Source organism: Tyto alba, unplaced genomic scaffold (genome assembly GCF_018691265.1).
Source record: "Tyto alba isolate M040663 unplaced genomic scaffold, T.alba_DEE_v4.0 Super-Scaffold_42, whole genome shotgun sequence".
Classification (NCBI taxonomy): domain Eukaryota; kingdom Metazoa; phylum Chordata; class Aves; order Strigiformes; family Tytonidae; genus Tyto; species Tyto alba.
The window spans coordinates 38,501,126-38,528,076 of record NW_024881318.1 but is presented as its reverse complement, the minus strand read 5'-3'; the positions used below and the strand labels follow the sequence as shown (position 1 = coordinate 38,528,076).

Here is a 26,951-nt window from a genome sequence, read left to right as displayed (position 1 = left end):
AGTTGTGTCAGGATATATGGCATATAATTTTAGAAGAAACTGCAAAAGCAAGTGATGTGTCCTCATATGGTCACACAGGTTTTACTGTAAAGATGAGTTATGTGCTGTACGAGGCTTCCTGTAATAATCTCAGATGTTAAGGACATAGCTATAGACAATTTGGGAGAGGAAGGCTTTGCAGGTATAAGTCAGATTTTGTAGAAATTCTGGATTTACCCAAAGAATAATTAATTAATTTGCTGTAACACAGGCAAAAATAACACCTTGTCTCTCTTTCTCTCCATTATTCTTTGCCAAAAGACTATGCTAGTTTGCTATCAATCTTAGTAAATATAAATAAACCATTTTCCATGATATGTGAAATCAATAGCATTGTTATTCTCTATAATATGTTCCAGCTGAGAATCTCAGTGTTTTACAAGCATACACCTTGATTCCTTAAAAATAATCATGCCTTCAAATAGCTTTGATACAACTTGGACATCAATGGATCATGTTACTTAACATGACTAGGGTGAGTGGAGTTTTCATTTGATAGGAAAACTGAGACACAAAATGATTTCCAGGAAGCTGGACTAAAGATTTTGAGCTGAAACCAGTATCCAGAATGTCTAACTTCAGATGTTATGCTCAATCTGGTGAGCATTTTGACATGCTGGCATGTCTCTGCCATGTTCATTACCTGTTGGAAGTAAATGGAAGGGCAAATGTACTTGCAGAGAGATTCTCCCTGCTAACCCAAACTAAACCTCTAAATGCAATCTGAAGTAAATAACAGCAATTTTTCTGTTGGTTTGAGGCTTTGCAGTAGGGTAAATCCAGTCTTCCTCATATTAAGAGGCAGTTGTCAGTGGGTTGGACTTGGGTGATGTCCCTCATTCCCTGAGAATTAACAGCTTGCCTTTCTATCACTTTAGTGGCAGTGTATGCAGGTTAAAATTCCCTTTAGGTCACAGCTTCTTTTTTCAGACAACAGAGCAATGTCATGGTTCATAAATTAAGAGGTCAATTGTTTATCACTGAAGCTGAAAATATGTCCCTAAAGGTTAGGCCTCTGAGAGATTCTTTAAAATGCTGGCAAGTTTCTATGACAATGGTGCTTTGAAAAGAATGTTATCTGATACTTATCAGAAAAGAAATGTCAGCTGTGTGATGCATTATCATTTTGGACTCATCAGGGTGGAAACCTTTGCCACACTGTTTGGAGTGACACTTGACATTCTTGCTGTTGATTACATGGAGAGTTAAACTTATGTCATATAAAACTCAGTAGCACTGATAAAATGTAATTTCCAGTCTTTTTCTTTCCAAAAGACAAGAATGATGTTGTAGAATACAGCCAAAACAAATGGTATTCACTCATGCAACTGTACTACCAAATCTCAAGGGCTGCTTTGTCACACGTCCATGCTTGTAGCGGGGTAGGTGTCATCTGAATCCAGATCTCCTGACTGCCAGGCCACAAACCATTGTGTTCTTTATGAAAGTCACCAAAATCACCCAGGACTATGTTCTGAACTATTTGGATATGTAGGACATGTGTTACAATAAGTCTGCAGGCTGCAATGTCTCTGTGTAGGCATCTCTCTCTATTCAGTTTGCTAGCACTGCAACCTGTCCAGAGCATCATTGACACTTGGTGACTGTGGATGAGTGAGGGTTTAACCAAGCAGAGAAGCTTTCTCTGGTGTCTTGGTCTTGGATGAGACTTTTCAGTGCCTCAGAAGTGGAAGAAGAAATGTATGAACTCCCTGCAGCAAGGACCATCTCCTCTGTTACGTTATATACATTAATTGCTTTCTACTGTGAAAGTTGAGCGTGTTTCTTGCTTGGCTGTATGCAATAACCAACAGATCATCAGCATCCTATGAAAGAACTCAAAGGAGTATCTTGTATAGTACTTGCATGGTAGTGTTCCAGAAAATACTATTGGATAAAGAAGGGAAATAACCAGCAGACCATTTAATTGTGAATTTAATTATTAACTTCTTGCTTGCAAACTCTGGGTTATTGTGGATGAAGACAACAGGCTGGAGCAGCAGCATTACCCTCCTAGTTGTGCTGGTGGTGCACAGCGTTGCAAAGAAGCCCCAGCTAGTGACGTGACTCCAGCCACAAGCATGCAGTAGTCCCAGATTATCCTTGCTACTTCTATAGGAAGTGTGCTAGGTTTTTTGGTGGCATGAACATGATTATCATGTTCCTATGAACTTGATCATGGGAACCACTAGGCAAGTCTTCATGCAAGCCTAGCAGATTGACAGCCCCTTGCAGGATTAGCTCTCTGTCAATATATCTACCCTTATTTTCCTGTTCACTCTCTGACCTTGAGTTGCTGATCTTTTTCAGGAAGAACATAATTTAGTGCACTCGGGGCCTTCCAACACTTGCGGTAGCCATGAGGACAGTGAACCTTTATGGACAGAGTATAATAGGCTGCGGAAGGAGAAGGTAGACTTAATACTTCCCCTTTTAAACACGCTCTTTCACCCTGTTCTCCTCAGCCTTTATTAGAGTCTGAAGAGTGGACTGCTGCAGCTGGGTACTGTCGCTCACAAATTAAAATTTCTACCATGTAGTAAATACCTGGTAAGTAATTGTATCTTTTTCCTCCCCACAGTTCAACAGATCTTCCTGTGTACAGCCTTCAGGTTTGGGACAAGCATGAGTCTTTTTTTTACTTTGAGAACCTCATTATCCTTCCCGGAGTGTTGACTGAACGTGCAGATGACAGACAATGTGCAGTTTAGGCCGTTGCTTATCAATGCAAGTCAAAATGAAAGGGAAGGAAAGGGAAGGGAAGGGGGATGGGGGTTTTGTGCAGGGTGTGTGTGGGTATGGGGCTGTGTGTGTTCTTCTCTGTTTTTTGCCTCAGATACTCTTTTTTTTTCATTTCCAAATAAAAGCCTGGAAAGAAAGGGACTGATTATGCTTATACCTTTTTAAAGAAAGCTTACAGAAAGCAGTTGACTGATTACCTTCGTATCAACAGGCTGGGTTGCATGATTTTAGCTAGTAAGAAGGAATATGTACCATGTGTAATTTTCAGTCACAGGAAACTGAACTCGTCTCTTTCCTGTGTGGGCAAATGTTGAAATAACAGTGATTATGTGTACAAAACCCATGTCTTCTCTTCAGTGCTCTGGCATTTCTCAAGAAAAGCTTTGGTAATTTTAGGCTATCCTTTAAGTAATGTGACTTTGTTAGATTTCAAAAATTAATTGTAGTTAAGGACTACAATAAGAAATGAGATGCCAAGTTCATTGCTGGACTAATCAAACTGGTTTGAAAAGAGATTCTCCAATTAGGTTATGAAATAATGGGTCAGAGATATTATACTTTAAAAGAAGCTGTCATTTTTGTAATCAGCCTGTAAATACAGTCATGTTAATGATCCTAACCAGATCACTGTGCAGTACAAACAGGCCATTCATCACAGTGAATTAGAAGCTACGTTCCAGTAAGCACAAACACAAACACACAAGCTAACCCACAGCCATCCACATGACTCAGAGGAGATAAATACTCCTTCCAAGTTTTTCTGAAAATTGATAAAATCTGGGGATTATGACAGGTCTGAAACCCAGGACAGTATGCCACTCTGATGCTAGTGTTATACCTCAAAGAATTGTTTTTTTTTTTTCCTAGTATTTTTTCATAAGCAAATATAGCCCAGATTGTATCATATTACACATGGTGTAGTTTTGAGTTCATTTTAATTTTTAACAGCCATCTGTTTTCTTCATCTGCCTTTAAGTCATGCCACAGGAACATCTGCTGGTTCTTTTCTTTCATACTATTGACTTCAGTTTTGCATTTTTGTAGTGCGGCTTTGTTTCCACATGAGGGTCAAAGTCAGCTTGCTTGTTCAAAAAGGGGCACGAGGAGGCCACATGTTATAGAGTTACCGTCATGCTGGATTTGGCCCTTGTTTACACAAGGAACCCAAGAGTCAGTAGCTCTTCCTCATGCTGCCCCTCTTCCCCTTGTAACAATGCCCTCTGGCTGGGCTGAAAATCTGTCCACTATGCTTAAAGTCCTTTTGGTCCCCATGCATAGGATGGTCCATCCCTGGTAACTCTGTCCCTTGTATTGTGATTTTGTGATAACAGCCATTGTGTTCTGGAAATGTAGGCTGTCAAGTTTATTCCTCAGGATGCACCAACGAGCCACTGTGTGGTAGCAAATTTTACTTAGACTCCTGCCAGCGAGTCAAATCTGCAAATCTGATGGGAACCTTGTGACAGAAGGCTGGAGGGATATCTTGAATTCTATGTGTTATTAAATAATTGGTGGGATTTGGCCTATACCCTTCCTCTTTCCTGCTCTTCTGAATGGAAAAAAAAAAATAAATTTTAATGCTCTTGGATTTTCCTTTGTTGCAACTGCAATTAGTAAAATTAATATGTGCTAGTTTGAATACTTAATACTTCAACATGCATCAGGATTTTGAGCAGCAGTTGACTCAACATTTCAGCTTGTAAAAAGTATCACATTTATAAGCAGGCAATATGCATTACTATTAAACTGATAATTCACTTCTTATTAATATCATCAACCACTTTGAAATAAGATGAATCCTGCTTTGCTGTTATCTCATGGAGGAAATTATTCATGTCTGTATTTCAATACTCTTTTTCCCTTCTTGTGGTGGAAAACTGGTTGATCTGACAAGATGTTCAGTCACCACTTTGTCTATGAATCTTTAATACATAAATGAGCGAGCGTGTGTTGAAGGAAGTAAACTAGCAGAAGTGGGGACAAAAAATGAGCAAACCTTATTAATAGGAGCTCAGATTTTAGTCCCAACAGATTTAACTAGCAGAAGGGGAAAGGACGATCTGGGGCTGGCTGCCAGAGAAGCATTTCTGAGTGTAAACACTCCAAGGCATCTCAGAATGCCCTTATCACAGTGAGCCTGAAAGTCTTTGTACAGTGGGACTCTGCGGTGAGGAGCAGTCTTGCAAGAAAAGAGTGTTTATTGTGGATTTTTGGTACGGAGAAAACTACAGCCAAGCTGACCAGAAAGACTGGAATTTCATCTCTCTCTCTCTCTCTTTCTCTCTCTCTCTCGCCGCCCGCCACCCCCCCCCTCCCCCCCCCCCCCCCCCCCTCCGCCTCTGTCTTTCTCTCTGTCACCCACCCATTGGATTTCTTTCTCTGCCAGTCTTTTAAACCAGAGATTACTGGGTCAGTGACATTCATTATTCCTTTTATTCTAGTATGATCAGCCTCCTGGAGAAACACTGCTACCTGTAAGTATCTGCTTCAAGTTTGTTGTACACGCTGAACGCTGTTGTGTTTGTGGTTGTAATAGTGTTTAACAGCTTGCACCGTTCAGTTTACTGCTGAATGTTACAGCAAAGCAGTCGGACAGTAATTTCTGTGCTCAGGATGGATGAAAGCTCAGTTCTAACTTTGGAGGAAAACAGGCACTGCTTCTTGCCAGTAGTTTAGTAGAAGTTAACTTGGAAGTTAAGGATTCCAAGCAACTTGGCTAATATTCAAACTGATTTCTCAACAGTGCTGGCTCTAATAAAGTTTTGTGGTTTTATCTTTTATAAAAGCTTGGAAGCATAAACGAAGATTTCTTTTATTAAAATTGCCTTTTTAGTAAGACACACCGAAAGAAATTTGATAAAAAGTACAACATAATGAAAACTTTCAGTATTAGTAAGTCTTTCTAAAGGATACATTTTATTTATCTGGGAGAACTTGTTTTTTAAATGCATGTTTTACAATTGTAGACTTTTATTTTGCAGTAGGGATCTGTGAGAGTTTTCATGTTTTCGTGTACATTCAGACAGCTGATTTCATTCATCTGAATCAGACAGATGTTCATTGGTCATATGTATGTGTAAATGTTTACATATATTTCTGAACACACATATACATGCTTGAACATTTTATACATTTCCTGCTGATTTCTATGCATTTATCTGGAACCAAACTTCAAAACATCACCTTTTAGAGATTAGTTGCTGTCAATTCTGTTTTGTGCTGAGACACTTCAACAAATCTTGTAGATAATTACAGTTTCTTGAAACGGTTATTAAAAGGGAATTTTGCAAGTTACATTTTTGCTAGTTAGAGAATTCTACTAGTTCATCATCTCAGCTAACTCAGGACTGCACATTACCTTAGGCAGTATGCACCTCTGTAGTTGACATGTGTCCAAGCTGTCTGTGGGAGGCATTGGCACTGTAAATCACCAGTTGCTTTCACAATAAAAGAGCACACCCATCTGTAGAAGTTGCCTCATCTCTTTTCTCTTACTCGGGTGTTACTGCTGAGGGCTTGCCAGCATTTTCTTCATGATTGTTCCCTAGGGTTTATTTTGACTCCAACATGACTGCGTGGAAATAATTTTGACCTAGGGAATGAGGTGGTTTGGATCTGGGCACTTTTAGGTTTTGAACATTTTTTCCAGCATAGATCCCTGTTCTGAGAAGAATTAGGCAAGTATGAGGCCAAATGATTAAACAAGTCCCTGGACAATGACTTGATTTTTTTTAAATGAAAGAACTTCATACATATTCATTCATTATATTAATTTTATGCAGTCCTTGAAGTAGTCTTCATCATATTAGTCTATGACAACATTAGTTACAGTACAAGTGGTCTTGGTAATACATGTCTATGATAATATTATTTACAGTACAACGGGAATTAATTTATTCATGGGGAAAAGAAATGATCGCTGACTTCATCAATCTAAGATTGGATTTAGATGGCATGGACAGTATGTGTAGTAAAAACATCACGGTGAAATAGCACATGCTAGTCTAAATAATGATACATTAAAAGTGCAATCTGCTTGGCTGTAACCTATTGAGCATAAAGGGAGACTGAGCATACTATTCATCAATACTTTAACTTCACTTCTGTCATTTTTTGAGATTCTGTGGCAGTCAGTTGTGGATGCAGATTAATTTCTCCCATGCTAATGGCTGTGTGGGCTATAATTACCGTAGCTAAGGTGTCTGTGCACAACTTGATGCTTTCACAGCTTGCAACACGAGATCCTCAGGATGAATCAGCTGCCTTTTGTGCAGTTGGGTAAAAAATCCTGAATAGACTACATTTGGGAAGTTGTTAAACACTCCCTAATGAAATACGTTATTTCCATCTCTAGTTGCTATCATTGTGAAGCCTGAAACAGTATTTCAAAGAACTTTAATAGCTGGCTGTGAAGATAAACTGTAGCTGGATTGTGTTTGATTTTTTGATAAATGTTGTCTGAACCCATTATGCAACTACATGATCTGACAGGTTGTAGCTGCACTGTGGAGACATCCTGAATGGATAAGGATATACCTTTATCAATGAAAATTGTTAACAAAAGAGGAACTATGGTTTCAGGGGAATTTTTAGTGGATCTAGATTAATTTTGATGGCATGTAACTATTTAATTTAGTACATATTCCTTGTTTATCAAACATAATTTGAAAGCAATCATGCCACACCTCAGTAACTTACACATTTCACATAATTTTTGATTTGTATGTAGGGAACATCAAACTCCCACTTGAGTCCCCTCACATAACTTTGGAAATCTAAATTTGTATCTGGGCTAAATCTATCCTCTTTCCCTTAGATAGATATATAAACAGGAAGGATTTGCTCTTTGGAGGCACATCTTTTGCTCCCAGAATATAGCAGTAATCCCGGTAAAAAACTCAAATGAGCATCTAAGGCACGGAGATGAACCAAGGCAGTGTGTTTGCAGGAAAGTGTAAACCATACCATCTGCCAGCTGTTACAATTTAATCATTCAAATCTGCTGCTCTGTTTGTAGCATGTGCAGCAGATTGCAAGTCTTCTTTTGTTTAGCACTGTGAGATGCAGGACGCCCTTCTGTCAGCTTGTTTTTCTGAAGAAGAGTCTGTAAAGTCTTCCTTCTCAAAAATTCAACACCTTTGCCATTACCTTCAGGGGCTCATCAGCTCAAAGGTCAGCTTTCTCCCCTACACACAGTTAAGCAGCCAACCAATAGTAGTTTATAAAAAAATTATTCTAAAAAGTCCAAAACGACATGCTGCACTTCAGGGAGGTTACTACCTGTAAGAGGGAGGATGCTGGAGATAGAAGTCCACTGCTGTTTCATTGCTCTGTACTTCCAATTAGAGCAGGGTTGGGTGTTGTCACATACAACTCACTGAGTACATGAGCAGATGTGTAATGCTATAGAGAGGTGCAATATGTCAGTGTGTCAGTGGTATTGCATTTCACCACCACTGCCTGATGATTGTTTTGCATAAGCATGAGACCTTGCAGTTCATGGTGTAATGAAACAATGTCATCACTGGACAACTGCTCACAGAAGGCTTTTCGTGCTCCTTTTCTATGGGTTTTGACACCCTCACGCTTGTGGGTCAGAGATGTGTTTACTCTCTGGTAGAGCTGCTCCGTCAGAAGTCAAGCGCACCTAGCACCTCATGCATAAGATCTGACGATAGCTTGCAAAGGTCATGGAAAAGGGTGGGACTACAGAACTGGAAGCCTTGTGTTTCTTGTTAGGTGTTGAGTGCAATGTTGTAATTTCTGTCCTCACCCATCAAAGTTATGAATCAAGGTGAAGCTAATGATTTTGTCTTTGTAACACAAGCATGATGGTCATTGATTAATCCTAGGCTGTTTACTGAGTTTCATTAGTTTCTTTTCTATCAATTTACTCACTAAAGCAAAATGTCTTTTCAAAGTCAAAGGTCTTGGGAGATTTCCCCTATGCACTACACTCCCTTCACGCATCCACAATTTCCATTATTGGGGGTAGTTTTCATTTTTACTTTTCAGTCATCCTCTAGGTGGATTAGAGTAAGCCATTCCACTACCCACATGTTGTTATAGACTGTTCTCTTCAGAAGAGTAGGTCTTATTCCCTCCCTGCAGTGTGTATGATTATACATGAAATAAAAAGGATGGCCAGTTTAGTCCTTTTACTTTACTGTTTTCACTAGTGTTCCCCTAGTTTATATCCCTCTCTCCCATAACTGGGAATTGCCAGGATCCCCCTCTCCCTTCTTGTACGGGAAAAGGAGAAAATAAATTCAATAAGCTCCTAATCTTTGTAATTGTGCCATGCTTTTAGGAGAGTATCAGCATGACATTAAACTACAAAGTGATGACACCAAAAAAATATAGTGGTCTGTGTTAACATTTACACTGAGAATAGCCCACTCCCTTTGACTGCCAAAACCCCCACCTTTCACCGCATTTGAATAGTCAAAAGAAAATTTTAAGTGTAAATATTCAAACCTTCTGAAAAGTTAATTGGTTCTGGAAATGGTAAAAAGGCTGGTTCAGTCTGTTTCTCCTAGGCTGGCCTGACCTTCTCTGTAAATAGCTATCACCTATAGCTTTATAATCCCAAAGGGAAAATGGGAAATCAGAGAGTACTGAGACCCAGGAGCATGAGGGTCATGTGCAGGCTAGTAATTTATGGATAACATCAGTGGAAGAACCTCACCAGAAGCTGAAGTGTTTTATTGACTTCCTCAGACAACTGTCAAAAAGACATAATTATTTATTTTTCAGAGTAACTTCTGCATTGCACTTTGTTCCAACTCAGTGTTCATGTCTGGTGGAGAATGGGTAGTCAGAAAGTAGCAGTTCTCATTTGTGTAATGAACTTAAAAACACACAAAGGGCAACTAAGTGAGAAAAAAAAAAATCACTTCATCTTTATCTTCTCAACTCTTGTTATGTGAGATAGTTTTCTGGGCTTACAAGAGTAGGAGACAGATGTTTTCATTGGTCTTTTAAGGAGAAAATATTTACCTGCTCAGAAAATGCAGTTTAGCTGTTAGCCTCTTATCTTTATTAAAACAAGGGCCAAGACTTGATTTGCTTTTATGGTTGTCTTCAACACAATAGGCATCTGCTAACAATGCTATCTTGATCTCTATCTCAAAATTTAAAGTACTTCTAACAATATAAGCAGATCTATTTAACACTTAAAAGGGAACAATGCATTGTCTTCAAGATGGTCTTTAAGGGCCAGCTAGAATCAATAGCTCCTTTTGTTAGTCTGGGCCTCAGACCTGCTCTGCCTTTTGAAAGTATGCTGTATAATGGTTGAAGGCCAAGATGTTAAGTATCCTTGCTCTTGATTGAATGAAAGTCTTCCTCTCAGTTTTTCTCTTTCCCCTTCTTTTCATGTCTGTCATTGTCTTAGCCCCCTCACCCCCACTTGTTCCCCTACAGCTTAACTGTTCAATAGGAAAGAGAGGAGCATTGCTTCTTAGACAGAAACTCCTCTGGCCTTACAACTTCTGGTTGATGTAGAAAGGGTTCTCATAAGAAGTGGAAATTAAAAGGGCTACAGAGGAGCACTGTGGAAAAGAACAATTCAGTTTTCAGCCTTGCATTAAGCTGCAATACTTTGCATTACAGTGCAATAATGTTTATGGTATTATAGTCATATTTTTCTCCTCTGCTATCTGTCTGCCTTTATGCAATGTCAAGTATGTTTTCAGTCTTATATTGGCCCGCCAACACGTGGCAACACTTCTGCACTCAGTTTCCACTACCTAATATCCTAAACTTGGGTGAATTGTAACTTAATGTATGACGGTGACAATATCATTCTGAGGATGACTGTTGAAGTCAGAAATAATCTCTATAAATTGAAACTGTACTAGCTCTCAATCTGAATCTGCTAATCACTGTTAAAATATCTGTAATGTGGAAGAGGGTAGAATGAAGAAAACCGGTGTTTTTCTACCTTACAGTATTCTGTTTTAATATAACAAAGAAACAAGGGAAAAAATATTAATAACCTGGATATATGTGATGTGCTTTATGTCCTAGAGATGTCTTCCCTGATGAGAAAAGGTCTATTAATTGACCATGCAATGAAACACTTGCTTCCTTACTTTGCTAAAAAGCGTACAGGATTGGTCAAAAAAGTGCATAGGACTTCTGTTCACAGACCAAAACTGAGAAAGGAAAAAAAGAAGGGAACTGTTATCTACCATTCCTTAACTCAGCGAATACCTTGCTGAATATTTGGGTTCTATGTGACCTGTAATCCTTGTTTGCATGGAATAAAAACATTAAATAGCAAACAGTCCAAGGGGCGCATGTGTTAATTGCACATTCTGAAATGACAACACCTTAATTTAATAGCTCAGCATCCTTTCATTGCCCTGGGCTAAGTTTTAATTGCGGTAATAATACTCATCTTGTTTCCTAGAAATCGTGGAAGGCTGCTATTTGTTTTCTTTAATCCCATCCTCTAAAAAAAAAAAAAAAAAGAATCCTTTGTTCTTTCTGCTTCTTGTAAACTTTTTCTGCTGTTCATTAAAACAAATCAGTCCAACTCCCAGCCCACAACAATCATCATTCATAATCCCCTTCAAGCTTTGGAAAAGAAGAGGGCAATTTTGGACCCTATTGTTCAGTGAAATCTCCCAGGCAACCAGAGATTTTGTCACACAGAGGGAGACTCATAAGGTCTCATCCAAATCCTACTGAATATTTTGGGTGTCATTGAGACTTGGCTCAAGGTCACTAGTGATTAGAGATTTTTTGGTCAGGTTTTAGGTATTACAACTGAGAATTTTTGGTGCTGTTTCTGAATCTTACTTTCAGTTGTTTTGCACTGGTAGATATCTAGCTAATCACTGGGATTAGTCTTCATTTACATCACATTAGCCGTCTTCAGAATCAGGCTCTGGAATGTGTACCTTTTTAACTTCTAAATAAAGAAGAGGTGCTGGAAACTCTCCCACCAATGTATTAATATTTGCACTCTATGAAGTAAATTTCATTGATGCAGAAGTTGTAATCACAAAATAAATTTCAAAGTTATTTAAAATAGGAGATCTACATGACATGAATCTAGAGATGGACAACCTGGACTTTCTATGTGTATCTGCACAGATATACATTTTCCCCAGAGTCTGCTGTGGAAGGACTTCCAGCTTTCAATAACTCATGGATGCTCTTAGGGACCTAATGCAGTTCTCCAGATTCCTGAAGCCAATGAACACTTGACAGACTAGGAAGTTTTGTCAGTTATGTTGTGATGATGATAACTCTACAGAAGTCTTTGAGTTCCTTTTTTGTGGTGTTTCTTTCCTCTTTTTTTTTTTTTTTAAAAAAAAAAGGGATCTTGAAAACCAGTTGTCCTTGGTGAGAATGCTAATGTTTCTAATTAGCCATTGCAACATTTCTCACATGTGCACCAGCAGCCCTGAGGGAAAAATAGTTCTTCTGGCACTTGGAGGACATTTTTAACAAACCACATCTTAAGTTCTCAGTAACCCTCCCCTACACTGTCCCCAGTCTGGTCTGTCTCTCTGTTAACTCTAGAGAGTCACATCCACTGACACTTCAGAGGCCCCTTCTCCCTTTGCCTTCTCTCTTGGGCTCATCTGCAGAGCAGGGCAGGGGTCTGCCAGCAGTTGAGGAGTTCCTCGGAGTTCCCTTTGCTGAGCATCCCTTGCACAATGCCTCAGACACGTCTTTGGGACTCCTTTTCCAGGCTCCCAAATCTCCAGGTCAGCTTGGACAGTCTACCTCTAATGGGAAAGGAGGTATTTTTCTTTGTCACCACATTTTTTATACCAGTATGGTTTTATGTTGGATCTCATGGGAATGACCAGACAGTTTGCATGGTACAATACAGTGTTTTGCAGAAATACACCAGGTGCACCCAGGTAACTTGGGTGCTGGGAGCCAGGCATCTCTGTCTTTGCAGTTTAGAGTCATCACACAGTTTAGGGTGTAAAAGACCTCTGCAGGTAACTGCTCTCACCTCTTGCTCTCAGCACAGACAGCTTTTACGGCAAGTCCAGCTTCAAAGTTACATCAGGCTGTTCAGGTCTTGATTAGTTGTTTTTTAAATACCTCTGAGGATGGAGACTCCACAGTCCCTCTGAGAAACCCATTCCACAGATCATGCTTACTGTGGCTTTTTTTTTTTTTTTTTTTTTTAATAGCTAATGTGAATTTCCCTTGCTGCAAATTTTGTGGGTTGCATCTTGTCCCTTCACTGTGCACCTCCATTCTCTCTGCACTCTTCTGTTAGATGTCTAAAACCATCAATAAGCCCTCTCTTCCTCAGGCTGAGCAAGCCCAACTGTCTTGGTCTCTCCTCATAAATCATGTGCTTCATCCCCACCAAGGGATAACAACTAATACATGATGTATCACTTAATTGGCATGGCTATTTTACTTCTGGGACTGAAGCTAGTAACTTTCTGTGAGCTTGTAGGCACGCAGCACACCTGGAGCTGGTTCAGGTATTCTACCATATAGACAGACCCTTAGAAAATCAATGACAAAACAGCTTAGTTTAAAATTACTGATTCTCCTAAAGTGTTGTTCATGAACACCATTATTTCATTAAGCTGCCAAATACATATGAAATATTATGGTGCATGTGTAATTAAGTAGCGCCTCAGTCATTTGTTCATTCTGGGCACACAGGTGACATGGCAAGGAATAGCAAGGATGAATGTGGAATTAAGGGCAGAGAAGAAAGGAGACTCCAAGGAAGTATACAAAGCACCCACAGAATATGTCAGCAGCACTACCAGCAGTAGTAGAGCTGCCGGAGAGCAACGTACTGTCGCTGTGGATCGGCATAAGTATCGTGTAGCACACACATGGCTTTGGTGAAGCAATGGCCTTTTTCACACAGAGGGGAGAATTCTAATCTGGCATCCACTCCAAAACCTTCTTGTTGTGTTGTCACTGTGTTCTTTCATTGTAATTTCATTTTGCTGTTATTGGATAGGTGATTGAAAAAGTGAGATTATACTTATCAAGATTTTCACTTAGCCATATAAGGAGACAGCCCTGCAGCTGACAAGTAGGGGCTAGTTGCTGGAACATATGGGGCAAACGTGTATAGTGATATAGGAGTAGTGCCTGCAAGAAAAAACAGTCAATGCAAGACCATAATACAACATGGGAACAATTTTGTAGTAGAGAATGGCTCACACAAACACTACAAAATTGGCCAGAATGCTCTGGGCTCCTCTTGGAGCCTTTCTGCTCCTAGTGTTTCATAAAGGATAAGAAAAGGCAGCAAAGAAACCACCACCCGTTCCTGTGGCTTATACCTGCACCCAGTGCTGGGGCTTATGGGGCAGGCACCAGAAGCAGGTTGACCTGGGCTTCATAAGAGTTGAGGTGCAGATGTCTCTGCATGAATGACTCTGGCAGTGCCTGTGGGAGAGAGACAGCTGTCTTTCCCTTCTTGTAAGCACATATGTAAGGTGTAAAGAGAACTATACTCTTCTCAACCAGTGACATTTCTGAACTGGTGATTAGGCTGTGTCTGAACTATAACATGGTTTTGTGGTAGTTATCCGGGTAGGAGTGGAGAAATTCAAAACTGTCCAAGCTTTAATTTTGTCATTGCTCATAAGGTACCTACTGCCCTGTGAATAAATGCAGTTTGCACTGTAAATCAAATTGCCTGGTATTGTGGAGAATGAAGTTACTGGCATTGTCATGACCTATAAACCACCGGGTCTGTGCTTCAGAGTCATCGACTGCCTCTTAGCACTTTGCCAGGTCCTAGTCAGAGTCTAAAATTCCTCATTATTTTCTTATCTGAGTCTCTCTATGGTTTAAGAAACTGGATCTTCTCTGAAACTAGCTGAGATTTACACATGCGTTTTCATCAGGGGCTGGAGTCAAAGGATTTAGAGTCCATTGCAGTCTCTGTGTCAGGAGCTTCCTGCTGGCTAAGGATCATGGCATGCCTGAGGTCAGAGGACATGTTAGGCAGAGCATCTTATTGAGACATATGCCAAGGAAATTATTTCACTTCCTTCAGCACTATCTTCACTTTATTAGATGCAGGAAGTAGGAAGAGGACACAGCAGTAGAGGTTTTCACTCAGAACATCTCTCCATGCTTAGCAGCTGGTATTTTAAGAAAACACAGATTATATTTGATAAATGATAGCAATCCATGCACTATGGGATAAATGCCAGTCAGATATTGAGGTTAAAAGATTGCATTTGCTGCAAACTATATGTTCTTGCTTGGAGGCTGAAGTGTAATCTGTTTTCCTCTCCTTCTTTCCAAGTTGTCTTCTCTAGGATTAGAGACTGTATTTCAAAACTGTGAATTTTAGGAAGTGGAGTGCTGTCTCAGATGTACTTATTACAATGAAGTGCTATGAGTACCCATCCCACTAGAAAGAAACAAAAATTACCAAGTACTTTGGGCACATTTACATATCTGGATTTTAGTAAAAGCAGTCCAGTGTAAGTAAACTTTTTAAAAATGAATTGATATTTTGTTTTCTTTCTGGAACATGTTAAAAAACTTTCAACCATGAATTTAATTCCCTTTCCTCTGGCTAGAATTCTACATTTTGTCTTAGATTTTGTTCAGACTGATCTGGCTGCATAATTTTAGACCAAAATGGAAAGTTTTTCAGATAAAAAGCTAGAAAACCAGAGTTAAGATTTGCAGCCCAGATTACATGGTCAACATACATCTAACTTTAAACATATGGTAGTCCCAATGTCTTCAATCTTGAATCTGAGCTGAAGTGAGTGGATCTGTCTTGTGTTGCTTTAGTAAGTGAATAATTTTAAAGAAATTCTTAACGGCTCATCATTTTTCAGTGAAATGTAAAACTCAGTGGATATGTGCATATAGTTGTAGGCTGTCCAGAAGGTCATCCTGCTGGAAACAGTAGAGTGAACATTTATCTGTTGACAGGAATAAGGAAAATAGATATATGCATCTGGTTTTTAACTCACTTTCAGGACAGCTCAATTGCTGGTAAGTTTGTGGTGAAATTAGACTGTGCAATGAGTAGTCAGGACACTAAAACTTTGCAAGAAACTGAAGGAATGTTGATGCTTTACTAGCTTGAAATTCTTATGATTTAATTAAAACAATACCATTGCCTATTCTTTCAGACATATATTAAGTTACTTTGGAGGGTTGTAGAAATCAGGGTCTTATAAGGATTTCAATAGTGCTTCAATGTCAGAAGAACTATGCTATGAGTTTATAAACATGAAAGATGAAAATTAACCGTAACTGGGGGCATGGGGAGCTTGTGTAATTTTTTTCCCCCATATTTTCTTTTGTTCTTTATTTCCACTGAATTTGCCTCAGAATGATTACTCTTCTTTGTGAAGAAAAAGTTCAGCATTGTTGTGCGATATCATATGTTTCTGTGTTGACGTCCTGGCATAGTTACTTGCTATAGCAGGAAGAGCAGAGAGGCACTGGCAAGGTGTTTTCAACTAAAGCTTGAATTTTTTCTCCCACCTTCAATGGCAAAGCAAAACCAGATTTAACAAAAGGCCACTCTCCCTCTATCCTGCTTTCAGGTGTATTTAATCTGGACAAATGCCTACTCCTGCACTTTCAAATTACTTGGATGTTCATACCCTTTTACTAATATCTACTTGGTCGAGTAGTAAAAAAGGCCAGTAACAAAGGATCCTACACAGCAAGTGTTGTATGTACATATGGATCAAAGGTGCCTTGGATTCATATTGAGAGCTGATCTGTTGAAGTCTCATTGGTACATAGCTCATTTTCTGAGCGTGTGTGTACTTAATAGTATTCAAAGGTGAAGTTAAGCTACTGCTTGAAATGAACTGCAATTGTCAGAAATGGTGTAAGTTTTTTGTGTGGTTATTTTTTTCCCCCAATAGTTACTCAATGCCTTATATAAATTTTCTTTCTTTTTTTTTTTTTTCTTTTCAGGATTAACAAACCCTAAAAGTACTCTGAGAACACATTCATCATTTTGTCAGGCTTGACCAATGAATTTTATAAAAACTCAAGGATATTTTGAAAGGCTGCTGTCCAAATTTCAGTCAAGGGGTGCATCTTAATACAAAACATGTGATACATTGTTACCTGTGACTAACATTTTGGTCCTTCATTATTTGGTGAAAATCTGCTGGCGGATAAAGAGAAGACTTCTTTTGTTAAGAACACTTTCACTGGTGGAAAAGAGATGGCATCCCCTCATAATATGAAGCCCTTTGAGAAAAGCTGGTTGTTTCTACTGCTGCCTGTTGTACTAAGAGTTGTATGCTCCTCCTTTATTAGTGTCAACCTTGGGGTGAAAGTGATGAAGGGACAGTCTGTCTTCCTGTCAGAAGATGACCTCAAGTTTTCCATCCCCAAAGAGAAGGATGTCTGTAAAGTAGAAGTTGTGATTAATGAGCCAATAACACAGAGGGTTGGGAAACTAACTCCACAGGTATTTGGGCTCTGTTGTGCTGCTCTGAGTGTCCACATGTGTGCAGGTGTGGGAAAAACTAGAAAGAGTTGCTTTACTGATATTTTGCGTGTGTGTGTGTGTGTGTGTGTGTGTGTGTGTGTAACGACTAAAAGGAATGAAACAGAATGGTCTGTGAGATTTGGCCTTTTGCTAAAAGTAGCCAGCTGACAGAGAACTGTACCCCTGAAATCCAAAAGCCGAGGTCAGTAACACAAGTGCATAAAAGTGAGTTCAGTCAGAATCCCCTTTCACAAGCAGAGAATGTGCTTATGACTTATTTCAGAAGTCATGGTTAGGAGATATCCTCCAATCTCTCAGCTGCTTGTTTTCCTACCATGAGGATAACCAGTGCCCCTTGAGTAATGCATAGCCCACTAGAGCGTTTTGCATTTTAGTCAGGCAGCCACTACTTAGGGAGCAATTAAGAAAAAAATCGTCACATACAGTAAGCACATCATGTACACTATTGTTTTCTCTGCTCTGCAAGAGCTAAATTGCTAGCAGATGGCAAACACATTAAAAAAGAAATGTTTTCTGTTAAAATTTCAAGCTTGTATGAATAATGAAATGTATTTCACGTATCACCATTCTGCTACTCACTTGCCTTACAAATCTCCCCACCTCAGTCATAACAGGAAAGAGTTGGAAGTAATTAACATGAAGTTGTAACAGTATAGATAGAAGATTAATGGTTTTAATGAACCAAACAGTTCTTGTATATTTTCAAAATGTTTTGTTTATTATACCATACAGCACACACTTCTATATTTTTCCATATGTATATTGTTTTAAAGATCCTCTCTGAGGTTTCTGGTGGTCTCTGTGAAGGCAGATGCAGGAGCACCAGTCTCAATGTGTTTTTTAAAGCTTCTGGCTTTGCCGTCATAATTTTTGCAGACCACTGACAAGTACTTCAGCTAAACCAGCACTCAGAAGGAGCAGAGTCACACCAGGGAAAGCATGAGGCGATGGGCAGGGCAGTGTGTGATCTTCTCTAGAGACTGGCCCCAAGATGTGCAGCGCCTGTGCTGAGACTTCCCCAGGGCTTGCTCTCTGTTAGTACAGGGGCTCTGGCCATAGCCCCCTCTTCTCCACTTCCCCAGTCCAGTTTGGCCCATGAAGAGAAAAAAAGAGAGAATTACATGTCCATTTGCTGGCAAACCTCCTCTGTAGGCAAGCTGGCTGGCTGGCTGAGTGACTTTGCTTTCAATTTCTGCCTCAGCCTCTATGTGCAGTAGGGCCCAGGTATTTTGAAAAGGCCGCTTTGTCCTTTATAACCTGACATGCTTCAAGCACAGGGTCAGAGGCAGTTTTCCAGAGATCCCAGGAGATTTGTACTCGCCATACCTTATTTTCCAAAATACCTATGGTCCTTGCCTTTCCCCACTCCGAACCCCACCTCCATTCAGTGCCCGCCCTTTCATAGCCCCAGCGTGAGCCCAGGCAGCTGAGCGTGGCTATTGGAGGCTGCAGGATCACCTCATCTGGAGGGGTGAGCCCTGCTAGGCCGGTGGTCCTGGGGTAGCAGGCTGGAGAGGGGCTGTGGCTGCTGGCGGTGCCCAGGATACCTCCTCTGGATGGCCCCTGGCCTGAGCGCAATCCCATTAGGAAATGTGCATTCCCGTCTCTGCAGCTGTGGGGAGGTGGGAGTGCTAGAGACACACCACCATGGGGGTCCCCCAGGGAGTCTGCCAGCAAGATAGGCAGTCTGGTTATCTCAAGTCATATTTCCTTGCTGGGAAAGAACAAGACTGCATTTGTAAGTTGAGGGTTTCTGTTTTAAATGACAAAATCCTGACCTAGACACTGAAAAGTACTGCCTGAGATTTCACCATTCCTGAAAAAAAAGGTGTCAGAGTCCAACCCTCCTGGTGCCACTCATGCTCCTTCCACCACGAAATTCTGCAGACAGAAAATGTCTCTGGCCTGATCCATTTTACTGCCATTAAAGTGAGTAATGTCCTAGGAATGGATGACAATTTAATTATAAATTGTAATTGAAAAGCATTTGAAGTAGGGGAAAAAAAAAAAAGCTCAACAGTAATTAGGAAAGATTTAGATCTCCTTTGTCTTACCCTGTGAATTTACAGACAATTAGAGTTGCCTGTTCGTATCAAATGAAAACATATTAGGAAACATAAAACAGATGTTTCTTTTTGCAAGGCAGATTCTGTCTTATACATATATAAAATGACTGTCAGCCAGTGGTAACAGACCTTTGTGGAAAGGTCCTTCATTTTCCATCCCCTTGTTATCAATTAAGAGATGGAACTGACAATGTCTTAGAAAGAAATAAATTAATTATTTGATATGGTAAACTATATCCTCTGCTGTAAGTGGTCCCCTCTGATATGAACAGGGATGCATCATTTGAGCAGTATCTCAGCGACAGGTGTACACCAGACCTACATGTTACCAAAACCCCTACTGACTTTGAAGGCTCTACACTGATTTACATCAGTGAAGAATCTCATCTTCAGTGTTCAACATTAAACTACTGGAAACTGTAATATAGGCAGCTTTTTTATATATTCTTTTTATTCTTTAAGGTAACACACCACTTAACTACTTCTCTTAATTTTTTTTCTTTTTTTGTAGGATATCACTTAGGACTATTTAATTAATCACCTTCCTTTATGTTATCTTGTACTAAGAAAGAAAAGACACTAAGTCAGAAAAAGCATATCTGTTGCTTGTTAAATGCTGAAAAATAATGAAACATCTATTTCTGTGACATTTGAAAACAGTACACAACAGAAAGCCCCAACACAGTCAAAACCTTCATCATATGAGAGCAATTTTGTTTTTCACGTTGTTGCTCCTTTCTAAGCAGTCCCAGCAAATAAAATCAATCATACTTTCCATAATATCATGTATTACAGATTATTCCAAGATTATTTTAGCCAACAAGAAGTGTGGTAAATCTATGTATGTGTATCTGATAATCAGCTAACTTGATACTTAAAAAGAAAGACTTTGTACAATGTGTTTCTTGATGAAAGTTAAAAGCAGACAGTACATTTTAAAATCATTAGGAATACTGAACAATTACCACATAACTTGAGCATCTGAGAATAACTTCAGTGGGAGTGGACACTGCCAGTAATAATGAAAACTGATAATCTCTTAATTATTTTTCCATTATAGAAAGATGCAAGTTCTAATTCTGTGCAATGGCTAGAAAGAAACAAAGGTCACTAGTTCTTAAATCCTTCTGCGTAAATCCACAAAATGGTCATGATGACCTTCAATTAGCTATGCATTAATAACTAATTTAGAAATTAAAGTATTACTTTATTGGTACACTGAAAGTCAGGCCATCCAAAGACTTTCTCTAGGCACTGCACTAGAACATTCCAGTCAACATTTCAGAACCTCACAAAAATCCCCCTTCCATATCACCATCCTCCAAAATGGCTGGGGAGGTGTAGGTAATGCAGGCAAGCCACTTAATTTTTGATTCTTTTGGCGTATGTTAAGAAATGAAGGGTAGTAAGAAATGACCTTGCTGAAAAAAGATGTGTTTTTTCAGTCAGCCACATATGTATTTTAATCCTTATTAGTTACAGCTTCATCAGGTCTGTTAATGAATGGTAAACAGGTTTTATTTTAGTCCATAGAAGAACTAATCATGTGTGAATACTGCCCATAAAAACTGGATCAAAACCACAGTTATTTTCACAGTGAGACATTCAGGAAATGCAGTTATTAGGTTTTGCCTTCTTGTTGACAAGAATATACCCTCTCTGCAGATATGAAACATGAATATCCTCCATCTATGCATGGCCTGTGTAGGGGTTCCCTGTTATCACAAGGATAACATAGACATGGTCTTACCAATGCTAGGAGCTTTCAGCTGTTAAAGTCTATAAAGATATATAGCTACATGGGAACTGTAATTTGCCAGACTTGCAATTGGTGTATGTGAGGACATGAAAATCCTATGCCCCAGAATCCAAATCCCTGCTCCAAAGAATGGCTGTGTTGGAACTCTCCAAAGCAATCTTTTTTCCATTTGGGTCAGGCATTTTTCCTCATTGATTTGCTTTCACAAGTAACAAACCATGAAATAAGACAATCAACCTGAAACAGATGGTTAAACTGTGGCTAGCCATCTTTGCAAATTTGATCTGTATCAGGTATGTCATACGAATTATTCTCTTTTGAATTAGCTGGTGGACACACTATAGAAATTCTGCTTGTTTTTATGCTGTGGGATCACACTGACATTGGGGCTGGGTGTTGGTATGGCATAGATATGACATCTAATCTGGTAAAAGACCACTGGTACAAAGTCAGCTTCCAAAAACATAACAAATCCGAGCTAACAAAGTTTCCAATGGAGAAGTTTCACAGGATCATACTTTCATAGTCCAATGGTAGTGGCCATAAAGCAAGAATTGCTGTATAATTAAGCTATTGCCACAAGCAACTTTAAAAGCTAATAAATATAACATTATACTGCAGGAACTGCTGGTTTTTCAGATCCACTGCAGTTTTCCTACCAAACACAACTGCATCCATAAATCCACAGGCTGCGGTGGTAGAGAAGCGTGCCCTCAAACTGTTTGTTGTGCTGGAGGAGGCACTTGACAGCCTGAAACAATCAAATTTATAAGCCTGTTCCTTTTTTAGAGTGTCAGCAGCCCCACATTAAAGTGGTTGCTCTGGCTCTCACTGGGAGACCACAGAACAGGTGAATACCTATTCACAGAAATAAACTACAGATTAAAAATTCCTTTAGTCTGATGCATTCCTGACAGTCAGAGAGAATTGTAACACTGTGAAGTTAACATCCTTGACAGTGTTATACTTGTCTATTCTTTCTCCTTCATAGGTTTTTGACTGTCACTTCCTTCCTAATGAAGTCAAATATACCCACAATGGCTGTCCGATTTTAGATGATGACACAGTCATGCTTAGGCTCTACAGGTAAGCAGCGGTGGGAGATCACATTTCATTAACAGGATCACAGGCTGCCCTCAGGAAGAGAAAGCAGTCCATTTTTGACAGTAAAAGCATCTTCTGCTGTAATGTATCGTAACTACTTAGGTGGAGTAGCAGCATCATTAGTCAACAAGTGACCATCTGTTTACAGAAACACTTGGCACGACGTATTTCAGATACGCTCAAAAAATGTGTTTGTTAGTATTAATAAATATTATGTATTCCTTGTTTATTACAGAAAACCAGTGATTTTGCTTTCTATTATTGAAAGTAACAACAGTACTTTCAGAGCATTGTATGTCCTATGCTATCTTGCTGACAGGGACACAGACCCTTGTGTATACACAGAGAGTAACTTCTTCCTTCGCACAAACACCCTTTTTACAAGCATGAGGAGGTGGGCAGCAGTGTCGTGCACCTCATGGTCTCTGGTGATCTGGGGTTTGAGGGCACATGAGAGAAAGGGGTTCAAGTAATTCAATTTAGAAGGTGAGGCCAATGACAAACTCACAGACTGACAGAAGATGGCATGATGCATAACTAATTTCCTTCTACCCCCTCCAGGTTTACAGAAACTGAAACATTTGTAGAAACATTCACCCTCCATGTGCAGTTACTTGAGCCAGACTGTAACATCATCAAAATGCGCTCAAATGCCCTGGAGGTCCCTGAGTACTATGGTCTCTCCAAGGTGATTGACAAGAACATCCTCACTTTTGACTATGACAGGAAGATAAATCTGGATTGCACCATTTCCATAGCGTCTTCGGAAACCCACCTGCCTGCTCATGGCCAGCTCATCATTGGGGAGGTGCAGAAAAAGCAGCTTCGTGGAGATCAGCCACAGAGCTTCTTCCCTGACCCTAGTACGATGTGCTTTAGTGGTTTGTATTAGCAGGTTCAAAGAGACCCAGCAGGTTAAGTTTGCAGCAGTGGGTTGCTTCACATGTGCTGGGTATGAGCGGGTCATGTGAGGTTTAATGAACAGCTATCATGGAAACCGAAAGGGACATGAAGTTTATGTGGGGCACACAGATCTGGGTAAGTAATCTCCTAATTGGAGTCTGGTTTTGGCTCCTAGACATGTGGATCAATGTGATGGCTTTGGGAGTGCCAAGACTTATTAGAAACAGCACAGGGAGTTATTGGAGGCAGCACCTACCCAAGACACCAAGAGAGGTTGCAGCTGGAAGATGTCAGATGAAAAAGAAATCCTGTAGGAAAATTCAAGCCAGGAAACGAGTCCTAATTCTCATCACACTGGCTTTTTATGAGGGTTAGTTTAGTTATACAGACAGGCTTCACATGTCTGTTTCTGCTCTGGTAACTGTTTCACTATTGCTTCTCTTGGGTTACAGAGCCCAGCCTGGGCCAGCAGTGCAGAAATGGGAGCTGCATGCCAGGACTGGGAGCCGTCCATGACATAAAAATGAGCTGCAAAGAATTTCTGAGGATGGGGATTCGATATCAGCACCTTGACCCTCCCTCGCCTGACACCGATTATATTCCTGTGAGGTTGGATCTCACAGACAGCAGAAGCAAAACTCTGCACAAGGTAGACTTTTACACAAGATTACATGCTGACTGTCTTCCTGGTTTTCAAAAAATTTAAATTTGTTGCTCCTTTTCACATTTGAAGAGAGATAGTGATCCTGAAAATTTGTTCAGTTCTTACAACATTGCCAGCTGGGCAAATGAAATTCATTCCATGCCTCTATACTTAGACCATTATGGCTACAGAGAAATACCTCTGGTTGTTTAAAGGCAGATGTAAATAGTTTAGCCTGAGAACAAAACTAATTCTGGTGTAATTTTTTATAGAGCATGAGCTGTACTGACTTCAACATATATAGTAATTAATAAGTTAAGAGCTGGTGTGAACATATTTAGTTAATAATAATTCATGGCTCACGCATGTCTCCATCAGATAAAGTTATTAGTTAACCCCACATCAAATTAAGCAAGTTGTTTTAGCCCCAAATTAAGGACACAAATAAGACTAGTGAACCTGGAAGACCTTTTCATGAGGTTTAAATATTTACTTTAGGCATTTTCTCATGAAAATGTTGCTTTTTTTTTTTTTTTTTTTTTTTTTTTAAATAGTTATTGCTTTAACATGTACCCCAGTTAGCTGTGTGAATGTAATGGAAATTGTTTGTTTGCTTCACTTTGTCCTTTCAGTTGTCTCATTTTTTCCTGTTGTAGACTGAGTATGCATGGCTCCCTGTTCAGATTAAAGGTGCTATTGCCAACAAAATACCCAGAGCTGCCTCAATGGCAAAGTTAATCCTGGAAGTAGATCAATTTATTTTAACACCCATTACAACCACAACAATTGATGCTGAAGACAACGAAACTCCAAAGTCCCTACTTGTATTCAACATTACCAAGCCACCTCCACAGGGCTTCATCACTCATCTATCTGACCATACAAAAGCTGTTGGCTCCTTCACATGGAAAGATCTCAGTGACATGCTCATTGCATACCAACCTCCAAATAACAGCCACACAGAGAGGAGGAATTTTGAGGTAAGAGTGTAATATATGAATATTTGCTGGTTTTCATTTTCTTAAGATTCAGTAAGATGTAAATAAATGCATTCATCTGTAATGGGTATTTCTCAGGGAAAAAAAAAAGTTTATCTAGCTATATGCAATGCAGGAGCAGAGGTAAAATCTTTTACTGCTTTCTCCTATGACTCACCAGTTTAATTGTCTAACATAAATCAGATATTCATTGCTCATTACTTAAGACTTTATTTGCACTGAAAGATGTTTATCCCTTCTGACTGAGAATATCTAAACAGGATTTTTTGGTTCTTTTTATATATTTTAAAAAATTTATTATTTTTTTTATTAAGGGAATAGGGAAATAACACTAATTGTAGATCTAACCAAGAGCCTTTGGAAGGATCAATGGTGCCTTTTCCACATAGCTTTTATCTCCATGTGACAGTACCGATCCCTGTGACCTGTGGAGAGGTGACATGTAAAGCCATGAAAGGCAGATCAGCTAAACGTCAGGATTGCCATTTGATCTTGCACCCTATCCAGTATGGCAGTGGTGGTATAGGAGTGACAAAGGGTGACTCCCAACAGTTCCTGCTGGGAGGAGTAAAAGCACGTCACTAACACAGACAACATGATGCAAACAATGAGAGCAGGCTGGTGTCTGCAGGGTCTAGAGTAAGTGTTACTCTATTTTTTCAGTAACTAGTACGGCTAGATATTTTGGGTAATTCAGCAGTGTGCCAACACCCTGAGAAATAAGCAATAGTCTTAAAAATGAGATGTAAGATAAATGAGTTAAAGGAATATATAAATATGCTGATAGTTATAAAATAACTATCTGATATGACAGTTAAGCAATAACCCAAACAAAATAAAATGGTTTGTACTAAAGTAATGTCACTGAAGAGACAGAAAATCAGAGCAAGGTAAACTGGGGAGAGGGTGAACTGGAAAGCAGAGGAACAGGAAGAGTAACTTGGCACTTGATGCTGGCAAGGTTTGTCTATTTTTAACCTTGGCTGCCACAGGAACCTCCTTTCCTTAGTATGCAGATCAGTAATCCTACCAATCTGCCTGCTCCTTAAATGCCTCTTCTCTGTTCTGATTTCAGCATTGTTTAATTTGAGAATTAAAGGGTTGCACAATTCAAGAGTTTGATTTTCTTTCCTTTTTTTTTTTTTTTTTCTTTTTATTTCCTGTGCCAGTCCATATATTTTCTTTAATAAAATTTTTGGTCCTATATATGTTAAAAGAGCTCCTTTCCACTCTTACTATTACTATCAAAAAAGCCCTATGTTAATCATACCCCAAACAACAGTGAAAATGCTTATCTTTTCCATTAATTTCCACACATTACAAATTAACTTTCCCAGCATTCACTGTGAGGTGCACAGAAGGCAGATCCTTAATTTAGTGCAGATCCTCAAAGGCTCTTTTTAGAAGCTAAATCAAGTTTAATCTGTCAATGTGTTATCAGAAGACTTCAAGACCTCTCAGGTAAGAACATACTATGTGTTTTGAGGTACAACTGGTTTTCAGGCTTTTTTCAATAAATAGTTTGTCTGTTTTCACAATAGGTAGAGTTTGAGGTTCATGACTTCTACTTTGAAAGGAGTTTACCGATCACTGTGCATCTTTCTATCAGAACAACAGATACAAATGCTCCTCGGGTTTCATGGAATACAGGTGAAATATCTTTTCCTCTGTTTACTTTGCTGCAGAATTTGTAACACTTTGACACAGACACTTGACAAAGCTTTAAAATTCAGATTTACACTTAGAGTTTTAGGATCATTAAACTGAAGGAGTATAAATCTATTTTGCCCTTTTATCCATTTTGGGGGGAACATGTTACAACTGGAATGAAAAATAAAGAAAAAAAGGGAGTTACAGGAAAATAATGATTTCTGTATGTAACTTTTTCTTCAAGAACAAACTAGTCATAGAAGACTATAGACTATATAAAAATAGTAAAAACAAATATGTGATTGCATAGGAGTAGTAGGGTAGTGTGTGGGAAAGACCAAAGTTTGTTGGTATTGTTTAAAGTGGAAGTCTGCAAAAATGACCAACTAGAAAAAGAGGGCATGATACACCACCAGCCATCTGAAGCCTGGAAACCTTACAGGGTTAAGGCTAATTCAAACAGATTTATAATGCCTGCACTGGAGAGGGTACAGGCTCTCCCATCCTGAGTGAAAAATATACTTTTATATTTAATCATCAAAAGGCAAAGTTAATACCAAAGAGCAGTCTCCTCACAGTA

General features: G+C 39.3%; 1 protein-coding gene across 4 annotated transcripts in view; it reads left to right on the top strand.

The window, feature by feature from the left end:
- Positions 1–4,952: 4,952 nt before the first annotated feature.
- Positions 4,953–26,951, top strand: part of FREM1 (FRAS1 related extracellular matrix 1) — a 74,968-nt gene continuing 52,969 nt past the window's right edge. For 2 of the 4 annotated variants that reach the window (XM_033004217.1, XM_033004220.1), the window contains exons 1-7: positions 5,178–5,255; positions 16,702–17,206; positions 22,065–22,159; positions 22,739–23,040; positions 23,533–23,729; positions 24,380–24,703; positions 26,263–26,371. In XM_033004217.1, coding sequence (XP_032860108.1) covers positions 16,958–17,206; positions 22,065–22,159; positions 22,739–23,040; positions 23,533–23,729; positions 24,380–24,703; positions 26,263–26,371 — 1,276 coding nt within the window. In that variant the 5' untranslated portion in view covers positions 5,178–5,255; positions 16,702–16,957. Of the gene's footprint in view, positions 4,995–5,177; positions 5,256–15,052; positions 15,234–16,701; positions 17,207–22,064; positions 22,160–22,738; positions 23,041–23,532; positions 23,730–24,379; positions 24,704–26,262; positions 26,372–26,951 lie in introns of those variants that run through there. The other 2 variants (XM_033004219.1, XM_033004218.1) reach the window with 2 other exon arrangements.